Source organism: Mixophyes fleayi, chromosome 4, assembly GCF_038048845.1.
Source record: "Mixophyes fleayi isolate aMixFle1 chromosome 4, aMixFle1.hap1, whole genome shotgun sequence".
NCBI classification, from domain to species: Eukaryota; Metazoa; Chordata; class Amphibia; order Anura; family Limnodynastidae; genus Mixophyes; species Mixophyes fleayi.
The window spans coordinates 81392402-81404009 of record NC_134405.1 but is presented as its reverse complement, the minus strand read 5'-3'; the positions used below and the strand labels follow the sequence as shown (position 1 = coordinate 81404009).

General features: G+C 40.5%; 2 protein-coding genes across 2 annotated transcripts in view; one reads left to right on the top strand and one right to left on the bottom strand.

The window, feature by feature from the left end:
• Positions 1-358: 358 nt before the first annotated feature.
• INTS14 (integrator complex subunit 14) lies at positions 359-9214 on the bottom strand. The gene is made up of 12 exons (XM_075207620.1): positions 9002-9214; positions 8247-8508; positions 7330-7437; positions 5503-5658; positions 4788-4906; positions 4446-4588; positions 3898-3990; positions 3673-3817; positions 3435-3568; positions 2673-2791; positions 1469-1534; positions 359-1024 (listed from the first exon to the last, which is right to left on the bottom strand). The coding sequence occupies exons 2-12, from the start codon at positions 8466-8468 to the stop codon at positions 773-775; spliced, it is 1557 nt and encodes a 518-aa protein (XP_075063721.1). The 5' UTR covers positions 8469-8508; positions 9002-9214; the 3' UTR covers positions 359-772.
• The window catches only part of SLC24A1 (solute carrier family 24 member 1), a 76262-nt gene continuing 73751 nt past the window's right edge, over positions 9098-11608 (top strand). The window contains exon 1 of the mRNA XM_075207617.1: positions 9098-9327. The gene's annotated coding sequence lies outside the window, so the exon portion shown is untranslated. The remainder of the gene's footprint in view (positions 9328-11608) is intronic.

Below are 11608 nucleotides of genomic sequence, written 5' to 3'. Positions count from 1 at the left end.
GTAGTTTCACAACACCTGGAGTGTCACAGGTTAGCCATCACTGATATATACCCACTATAAAAAAACCAGGAAGTACAGTTCTTGCATCTTAATAGCAGTATTTTACATTGTTCTCGACCCCTGGCATGCACAGTATACATTTTCAAGTGCTCACTTTTTCAGTGGACTGCTCACAAAATTCCAAACCAAATTAACCAAATAAAAGTCATAATGTTATAAATTAAAATGTGGGCACTACCTGGGAAATTCTAGTGATCAGCCTCATTTAGGATTCAGTGAAGGGGTTCATCAGTTAACAAGAAAGCACACAAGCCTGCTGTGTTCAGTAATAAGATATGAGCATAAAACAATAGAAACATTCTAAAGATGTTCATATATAATTGATTTGTAAAAGACTGTACAGTAGCCGATAAGTATTTCCGCAACTCATACGTTTCCACAGCATATACATATTTGTACTTGGATTCCCGATTTCATTTCTTCCCAAAGATCACATTTGTGTATATAAAATTCAACCATTGTATACAGTCCATTTATCAGAAGATCATTGCTGTACTCATTACTTATTTCAGAATCCAATAAAATGGGTTTGAGCAGAAGGTCCAGTCGAGTATCCGTTTCCAGCGAGTTATTCTGTTAAAAAGTTTGAGTCTGGAGTTGTGACTTATTCCACCTGCTTCTAGGAAAAGGATTCAAGCATCACATTCGTCAAACTAGTCATTCTAGCTACAGCTGCAGTGTGGCGCCAAGTCTTCAAAAAGATACCACAACATCACATCCTGTCCGAGCCACGTCCAGAAAAGTCAGTTTGCATAGGCACAATGTTCTGGTCGTACGAAGCATGTTCGGAACTCCCATTGCTGGCAAGTTTGAGCTGTGCCGCTGCATGCGAGAGCTGGAAGGCAGCTTCAGGATGTGCGGTGTCTGGAAGAAGAGTGCATTCCCTTTCCAACATATCGGACACTCCCTTTAATAAGTCCAGGAACCCGAATGCAAGGGCTGCCTTCCTAAGACGGTTCAATTCCTGGGGGAAGTAACACAACATACAGGAATGTCACATAGGTGGCGTATTTCATATGATGAGTTAAAATCTAGAAATCACAGAACTTAGGACTGTCCAAATGACCAAGCACACAAAAAAACCAAACAGCAGCATCATTACTCCAACAGGGAGAATAGGTTACACTGGTATAAAGCAACCTGTAGCTCTGAAGTGGCTGTAGAACAATACCTCATTCAGCCTCTGTTTTACATAGTAGAAATGAATATCGATAACAGGAATCGTTAGGGACACAACGTGGCTACAGGGTGTGTGTGTGCAAAGCATAGTACATTTCCTTCTGTTTTTAGCTGCCTTTGTTCCCCTTTTGACAATCCTTTCAGTGTGACTGAAAATTACCAGGATAACAATCTACCACAATTGTTCAATAAAGAATCACACACTCAAATATTGTCAGTTGCATCTTACTTTGTAGAAGGTCTGAGTTTTCTCCGGGAGTTTCCTGGCATTCCTCAAAATTTTCTGCACATCAGTCTACAGCACAAAAAACAAACAAATAACAGCTGGATGGATGAATTGCTGTTATTGTAATGAATCGCATTGCTATGTTATTGTTCAACGACACTGCTTATTCACCTAAGGAAGAGTCTGTGACTTCCCGCTTGCATCGTTTCTTCTAGTCCCATGCAGCCCTGTCCCTAATCCAACTTTTATACCAGTCCACAAGCCCTGGGACCGGTAGACTCTACTGCTATGAATCCTGGTAGTGCAATACCCCTTTAACATTGTTTCAGTTTCTTCACTTACTTACTGTCCACTACTGGCTGAGATACCCATTAAGTTTATTCTCACTTGCTGAACTACCACAGTGGTCTTTGTTAAAATATTTTTAAACTACACTTCTTGCTAAACTACTTAATGACTGAATCTTTTCATGATCAGATCAATACTTATGTTGGAGATGCTTCTATTTCACCCGATTTTCCTCCTATTTTTTTTTTTTTAATTGTCCAAGAGAATTTTACATTCTTTTTCAGGGCAGATATAGCTTTTTGGTAGCATACTGTAGTATCTTGCATTTATTATATCACTATGGGGGAGATTCAGTTAGCCGAGAGGTTCCATAATAGCCTTGTGGCTATGGTTATTGCACATTACTATCAATTACGTTGAAGAAAACATCACTCTTTTTGCTCGCATATGTGAGTAATTGGATTTCCATAGCAACTCCAACCCAGAACATCCTCTTCTACAGTGACTTACATAATGTTCAATGTGAATGCTAGGTAATAAATGATCAGATGCAGAATCCAATGGATCCAGGGCACAGTTCTGGACCCAAAGGCAAAGACCGTCATTGTCAAGATGACCCTCAATCTGCCCCTCTCATTAGATGCGGTTTGAAATGGCGGCCCATATACAGTATGTGCCTGTAAGCATTAAAAGACTGCAGTGCTGAAATATGGGTGGACGGATAAGAAGTCAAGAACATCAAAAAGTGGCCGTTTATATATCCCCATACCAATCCTAAGGCTAGTTTTCCCCTAAATTGTGTTGGGATTATTTGCTTTTCTGACTGGCTGGGAAAATCTGAAAGTTTTCTCTTTTTTTTTTGTTTAAGATAGATACTAATGGGACAGCGTGTGAATTTGATGGAGAACATGAGCGTTACCTGCAGTCCACTAGGTTTAATCCACACAGTCACATTCTGTGCATAGCTTCTCTTAGACTTGGGCTGCAATGGAAACGGGCTCTTATTATCTTCTTCCCCATATGGGTTCTCCTTGGCATCTTAAAAAATAGATAGATAAGCACATAAGAGATTCATGGTTAACCTACTGCACATTTTACACAGTAAAGAGCAATTAAACTCATGGTTCGGGTGTAATTAGATGAACTGGTGTAAATGTCAGTATGAGCACTATGTGAACACTGAATTGTCAGGATGTCAATGACAACTGGGAGCATCCAGTAATGACAGTCGCCATCTGTGTGCCAGGGTTCACCCGTGCTACAATTAGACGTTATCAGATCAAACACTGTGTATTACAAAACTAAATTATATACCAGATATAAAAAAGGTAAAATAGTCCAGCATGGTACCAATCACATCCCTATGCAATAAGCATTTGTAAACTAAACAGGATAGATGCTTTGCAGACAAGAATGTGGCCAGCATCTGTGAAAGTTGGGAGGTGTAGGAATAATGAAGGATGCTTGGCATGCACAGGCCACCTGTGCGTTTCGGACAATAAAGTGAACTTTTATAGATGCATGGGCAGCCCGTCTCCTTCTCTCATCAGTCAGCAACCTCAGCATGGAGGGAGGCGGAGGGGTTTCATATATATCGCTCATGCAATCATTTTGATGGAACCTTTGGTGAAGGTATTAACAGAGATAGACATTGTGGTTGACTTTGCTTTCCATGTTATACCTGATATGGGCCCAAGCTGAGAGGTTTTCCCTAACCAAGGTAAGGGCTCAACACCAGGTTCAAATAAAGACATCATTAAATTAGATTTCTTCTTGCTGTCAGCTTGAGAATAGAGCATACCATGCCAGTCTGGTCTACAGAGAAGGGAGAGGGAAAAAAGATGATTTACGGTCAGGGGCTACAAAGAATAATCTTTCTCCTATAACTAAAGTAATGTACAACATGCAGGTATTCTTACCCCAGCTGCACTAAGGCCACCATACCCTCCACCTTCAGGCTGCCATGGAGCAGAACACAGAAATTTGGGATTTTGCCTGCAATCTGACTGGCAGAATTCTCATCCTCTATGTCATCTGTGAGTCCAGCCCCAATGTCATCTCCTTCTGCAAAGACAGGAGCTCATTAGTGGAGATTAGATCAGACATATAACTGTGGCTGCCATGCGATAACCCACCTCACTCACCTTTATTGAGGGCAATGGGTAGAACTAGGTGACGGGACAGCACAGGAGGACTTGAGATATCAGCAATGTCAATAAACCCCACAACTTCCAGTTCTGAAAAACACACACTTGTCTTTAAACCTATGGCTTTTATATTATATTCTGTGACAAGAACTCACATTTAGATCTGTAACATCCAAAACCTAGCTCTGGAGCCTTGTGGAAAATAAGCAAAAACAACAACATGACATTTCAGTTTCTCTCTCAAATACATGTGATAAATTGAGAGTACCCTCAGCACTGACGGTGAGTGCAGAATATTCAAGTGTTTACTTCAATTTGATAAGAATGTTTTTATGGTTCTATTTGCAAGTCAAGATTTTATCCTGAGAGTGGTTCAGTCACTGTCTAGCAAATGAAGATATAATCATCTATAAACTGGAAAGTAAACCAAATAAATGGAACAGTGTTTGTAGTGTCCCCAATAAGGGAAACAGAAGTACCGTTTTAAACAGTAACATATAATGCCACACACACATCCACCTGTGTCCCCACAGTGGGCTGGTTACCTGTGCTAATGAATTTCGGAATTGGTTCTATCTCTTCGTCTATGACAAAGGGTTCAGGTCTGGGGAACACCTGGACATCGGAGGAGAGGTTCCCACACTTGAGTACAGCATGGAACGGTGTATATGCCACATCAATGAGTTTTCTGCACGATATGGAAATGTTGTTAAGCTGACTGAGTCCGACACATAATTTACAAATAGGAATTACTGAAGCTATAAATAGTAACAGTGCCATGATAGGATGATAATCCTCTAAAATAAATAATCTCTCACAAGCCTGGCAATAACCAACAGTAACTTTGACAGATTATCTTCTGCTACATGGCAGCCAGGCTCACTCACCCAAACATAGACTGGACGTTCTTCAGGCACAGAGGTCCATCAATTGTAAAGATTTGACCTTCTCCATTATTTAGGTCAATGAGTCTTTCCAAAGAGTCCAAGGAATCGGAGTTCTGCAGCTGAGGGCACAGGACATGTAACCTGATCACACTAAATTCACCTATTGCCTATACAGAATGGAGTCAGCCACTGTTCTATGAACAAATATTTATGGAATTGTGCATGTTATTGTATCACTGACCTCAGAAATATTGTTGCAAAGGTTTCCTTAATAAACCTCTGAGAGTTGTAAGCGTAATTGAGGTTTGTGTGGTTTTATCTTGTACTAGAAAGCTGATGTCACCCATATTTGGATACTGCACTTTTCTACCAAGAAAAGCACGATGTTCCAAAGCTCCACTGTGAGACCCATCAACGAAACCTAGTTTTTCTGTCATATAGTAAGCGCTTTAGCTGTAAGAATGCTGTGACATCCTATTTCCCATTCACCGATAGGTATCCGTGCAAGAGATTTTTCGTGCCAGACATGCACGTCCCCATGATAATAGTCTATCTGGACTACCGGATATGTTATAATTAAATATTAAAAAAAATAATCAAATGTAATAATTCACCTGTCTTTATATGCATGTTCCCTTCATCAATTTCTTTACCTGTAGATCCCTAGAATTGCCTGTGATTTCTTACATATGTGCGGCCTACTGCGTGATCTCACCTCTTCCAGATTTGCCATACACATGATGTAAAGTTTGGAGGGGAAAGGGAACGGCAGAGGAAACCGGTTGCTGTCGCTGCGCTGGTTTATCGTTGACAGAGAGTGTTGCAGAGAACCCTTTCCGATGCCCAGACATCCGTCCGTAACCAGCACAACCTGACCAGAGAAAGACTGGGTAGTCAGTAATGTTCACTGATAAAGACATTTATGTATATAAAGTCTTTTTAAAACCAAGATTTTTGTATTACCGTTAAATCCTTTTAGCCTATATTTAATTGGGACCACGTAAACAGTACAGGGTCCTGCTGGCTCCAGGAGGTTGGACATTAAGTAAGGACAAGGAAACTCTTCCTCCAAAGCATGATACTAACTAAGCAGTTCATCCCAGAGCAGACTCAGGAGGAGGAGGTTAAGACCTAACAAAAATCCCTTTTTCTTATGTGAAAACACAGGAACAGTGTAGAAGAAATATAGTGGAAACCTGAAGTTTGGGTACAGAGCAGAGTATAACAGATGTGCACAGTATAGCAGGTCATCCTGAGTGCCTAAAAGGATTACAGGCGCACATGACTGGGACAAGGTCCAACTCCTTAAGAAACAGCTAAAACTAGTGCCATGCTTGGCTGTGCTATGGAATCCAGGATAATCTTGTTCTTACTTAGTGTCTAACCTGGAGGCAGCAAGGTTTATACCCACCGTCCCTGCGTTCCTCAGTGTAACACGAGCAAATTAAGTACCCACTTCTCATATCTAAATAGTGGCAGTAGTTTCACCCCTGGGACCAGGGGAGCTGTTGATGAAATGAAGCCTATACAGAAGGAGTATATGACGTGCAGACCAATGGAGTCTTATGTCCGCTCCGCCCTACTACCTCATGCTGCTACTGTAATAACATTTGAAAAAACTATTGACGCTGAGACTTGTTGTATTTGCAGACTAAAGTGGTGGCATGAAGTCAGCTATACATGTGGAGGTCTGATCTAATCATATGGAGGTCTGATTTAATCATGTGGAGGTCTGATACAATAATGTGGATGCATATGACGCTTGTAGAGGTCCGATATAATCAGGGATATCACAGCAGAGGAAGGGGCTTCAGGGAGTGACTCCCACTGTTCAGGTATAGGAGTAGGTAATTCATTTTTTATTGACATTTTATAAGTTAAATGTTGCAAATTAGGATATCAAGTGGAAATAATTCACAAAAGAAATCATTAAAAAATCCTGTGACATGGAGCAATGGTACCCTAAATAGTCATTTTATTCTAATGGTTTATGGGGGAATATTCAAAACATTTCCATCCTCAGTGGAACTTACACTGCAGATTTCAGTGCCTGAAACAGATACACCTGTATCCTACATACTGTGGATGTAGCCAACACATGAGCTGAACCAATAATAATGACAATGCAGTCTATCAATTGACTAGGTTAATTTGATATCTTAGGCACTATTGGCTAGTGAGGACAATTCTCGTGGCTCAACGCACAAAAACAGCAGATTACACTGGGTTTTGGCAACAGGTATACATACTTTAACCACTATGCCAGTGGTTCCCAAACTGTGCGCCTAGGCTCCCTGTGGTGCTTTGAAGATCTCACAGGGGTGCCTCGGCCAGGGCCAGTGGCAAGCAAGGCAAGGGACTACTTGGTAATTATTTTGGCTTAGGGGTGCCTTGAACTGAAAAAGTTTGGAATCCACTGCACTAAACTAAACTTTCCATGTCTGGCGTGTTCTAAAAAGGCAAGAACTTCCTCACTTATTAAAATAAATACTACCAAAATGACATGTCTCTTCTCAAGAGATAAACAAACTAGTCAATTTACCTGGCAAGGAACAGAACCACCCCATTCCTGTTGGACAACACTGGCCACTCCTTGAAGAGCTGACTCTAGAAAGGTCTTGTCATAATCATCCATGTTACTTAGTGCTTCCTGAGTGACCAAAAAAAAATTAAATATATTTTCCAGTAACAAAATAGGCTTGCATACGTATACAAGGAAACAGTCGCTTTACACTGCACTTGATGAATATTCAATACAATTTGTCTTATAAATATAAACAACACAGATACCTACATACAAAGCAAATAATGTTGACAAGAGACTACTAAATCCTAGTTTGATGAGGAAAGACTGCCTGGATGTCAGGAGATGTATTTTACAATACATAAAAGCAACAGAAACCTGTAAAGAGGATAACTTATCTGTTGCTTAAGCTCTAGTGAAGAAACAAGGAATTTAAATCCTCCAAAGTATCCATAGAAAGATGGACAGAGCTGTCACAGGATATCATCTACCAATAATTTGTTTTCTTTGATTCTCCTCCCACGGCCTTTAAAGCTGTGTTCAATGGCCCAACAGGTGAACAGACCAATCTACCAATCTCTCCAAGTAATTCTGTCATTAAAGACTCCAAATTTTCAGTAACAAATTACAATCATATATACCTTGCAATGTTATAAACATAGTCTTCCCATAATTTGTAGGCAATTGTGTTTTACAATCAAGTTCACATTTACATATCAGCATTATTACAAATTAAAAACATTTGCTTTGAACATGACACACTTAATCTTTTCATATAGATTTAATTGAATAGCATAATTCCCTAAAACATTGTGTCCCTCCAAATAACCGTGTATAATGCAGACTTATATGTTTACATATACTGCACACATATCACAAGATTGGTTATTCAAGTGTTCACACACCACAGCACCCTGTTCGGTCTCATATTGTACCTGAAGTGTGTTGTAATCTCTGGTGAAAGGCACCATCAACTCCCACAAAGAAGAGAAAACAACCAGTGCAGTGAACTCCAGCTTGTAGTTGGTTGCCATGTGTTCAAAGAGCATGGTGAGGCCGTGTGCTGCCAGGTGCTTGCGCTGAAACTCTTCTGTCCCCTCCACCGCCACAGGTCTCGTCATAGAAAGCGACACATCCATCACCACCACCGTGGGCATGGTGTCTGATTAGGCTTCCAAACAAAGCTAGGCAGGAAACCTGCAACATACAAAAATAGCAATTCAATAATAACAACAATCTATTATATTCATTGCAATAGTCATTAACATTCCAAAACTCAAACTGTGACACTTTGATGCATTCATTCACAACTATCAGTACAAGTATGCAGTTATCAGCAAAGACTCTTATATAGATGATAGAGGATCATATATGATTGACTCTGTGTTTAATTGTATGTTTACCGTTGCTAAAGAATAATAGCAAAAAAAAAAGGATACAATCATGTTGGTGTATTACCCTTTGTGGAGACATAGTGAATGAGGGAGAGGGGGATTTAAGACGCAAAGTATATACGCTCTACTAAACAAATACACGAGATGTAGACACCCTATGGCTCTGTAGCTGCTGTGGAACTACAAATCCCAGCATACCCTGGCAGCTTCCTGCTAGTGGGGGCATCCTGGAACTTGTAGTCACACACAGCTATCGAGGAAGACTGATATACACAGAATGACATTGCTCCACACACCGTCTCACTTATCTCTCCCTCCTGCACAATGTTACATGTAATCCAGCACCATTAGAAGAGCCTGCTAGCAGCTGTGCATCAGCAAATACATTCCGGCGAAACAAGCTCGGTCATACAAGGTTCCATGCCTGGCCTGCCCCGCCGCCCAGGAACATGAAGCACCATAAACACGGCCGTCCACTTCATTACGCCGTAAATCTCTAGCTTCAGTGTTCAGAGATAACATCAATTTTACACGACATTACTATACAACATGTACAGCTGACAATATTGTAATATAAGTTCCAGGGACGCTTTTATGAAAGGGAATGGAATCGTGCCCTGTGGTAACTGGATGCACCTTGTACTATAATCCCATCATGTTTATCACTTGTTGCCTTTAAAACGCTCTATTTCAGTCAAATTACATTATAAAGTCAAATTAACAATATTAGATAGATTGGTATCCAGTATACAGAACAGGAGAAAGAGTTACTGTGCAAATGAACTAAAAAAACAGGGACGTTTGCAGAGACACAAATTTCCAGTGATGAATATTTTAAACCTGGGACTGTCATTGCATAATAGGTGCACTAGAAAAGTATGTCACGTGATGCAGTGCCATTCAGTGCAGAGAAACATACCTAGCTTAAAATGGTGTGAAATGCAATAGTGTCACAAACAATTCGTATGCCCTGGGCAACGTCAGGGTCATTAACGGACCTAGCCTAGGGGTAAATTTGCCCACAGCAACCAACCAGATTGCTTAATATGCTTGCACACCCCCTCACTTTCTACACCAGGCTAATAAATCTGCCCCTCCCCCCCTCTCCAAACTTTATGCGTTTCCTTGTTTTTAAAAACTCACCTGCATGGCTTTTTAAAAAGGTCACGATAATCTTTGTCACTTATGTAATTTTCATTAAAATTAGAACTGAATAGTAATGTAGAATGGAAGCAAGAATTAGTTTCCGTCTATACCTTTCCCTGTCACAATTTTGCACCCCCAAAAATTCAGCACCCCTGAAAATCCTTGCACCCTAGACTGCAGCATAGTCAGCCTATTGGATAATCAGGCCCTGCCTAGAGTGTATATTGAAGGAAATTGTCACTGAAGAGGCCTCATTCATATTTTGTAATGTTATCAACAGAGTAATATCATCATACTTGCCAACATTTTTTTTTTTTCTTCCGGGAGATGCCGGCTGGGACGTGGGCGTGCAGGGGGCGGGGCTGCGAAATCGCGTCATTTTGGCCCCGCCCCCGTGACGGAATGACGCAAATCGCGTCATTTTACAGTGGGGGCGGGGCTAAACGCCGCGATTCCGGGTGAATCGCGGCGTTTAAACTAAATTTTTCCCCCTTCCTATCAGGGAGATTGCCACACTCGTCCGGGAGACTCTCGCAAAATGCGGGAGTCTCCCGGACAATGCGGGAGAGTTGGCAAGTATGATATCATTCATTTTGATATCGTCAGTGGTGTCTTCCATTGTCATTTCTTCTCATGCCAGAAATTATACAGATTGTGTTATTTGCCATTTTGTGGCCTCATTTAAATGTTAAATGTAAACTTTGATATTACCAATTGTGATGTCATTAATCATGTCACTTGTTCTCATATCATGGGTTATTGCACACATTGGCACTGATTTGGCGTAGCATTTAAGTGTATTTACATGACGTAAATATGCTTCTGGGTGCAAAATTGGTGCACTGTGCAAGAAAATGACTTGCGTCCATATTTAGCGTTGCACGTATCTTACACTTCCAGTCTCTTGTGCCTGAAGAGGCAGATCAGGGAGGTTAAAGTGCAAGTGCAGTAAAGCGGCCTGATTCACTAATGGGGCAGTGCAAAGACCCGGGCGCACTATAATGTTTATTAGGAAGGCTTCAACATTATACAGTGGGCGGGTCTTTGCATTGCCCCATTAATAGCATGAATGGAGCTGTTGCCCTTACAAGTGACGTAAAGCTCACTGTTGGTATGTGTGTTTTGTGGATGTCAGTATTGTATGTATTGTATGTCAGTATTTCAAGACGTCTAATTTCCTTAAAGTCAGTCATTAGCTCAGTCGCAATTAACATATCGATGTAACTGGTGTCGGAATTTAGCTCTTCATTTTCATGACCACCACCAATCTTTACCTTCTTGTTTATGTCATTATATGTAATTTGTTTGTGTCATGATCCCTTCCATGTACAGCACTGCCTGTCAGCAAATTATACATAAAGGATTATAATAATAATAATAACAACTCTTTTGATATTAATATCATTTGTTTTGTCATCAGTGATGTATCCAATTGTGACGGTATCTGCAATATCATCCATGGTGATATCATAAGTAATGTCACCCATTGTCATTTTCTTCGTAATGTCTTCAACCTTGTAACCCTAGTGAATGCCTTTTGTACCACCCATTGTGATGGTAGATTATAGATTGTGATGTAATCTGTGATGGAGCCCATATTGATGTCATTAGTGGTGTTAATGTAATTACTTGTGTTGCTATCAGACAAGTTATTCCCATGTAAATTCCTTCTATTTTGATGTCAACATTGATGGTAGTAATTTTGGTATGATTTTAACCATGCAGAGATTATTCCAAGCATAAGCATATTTGAAGCA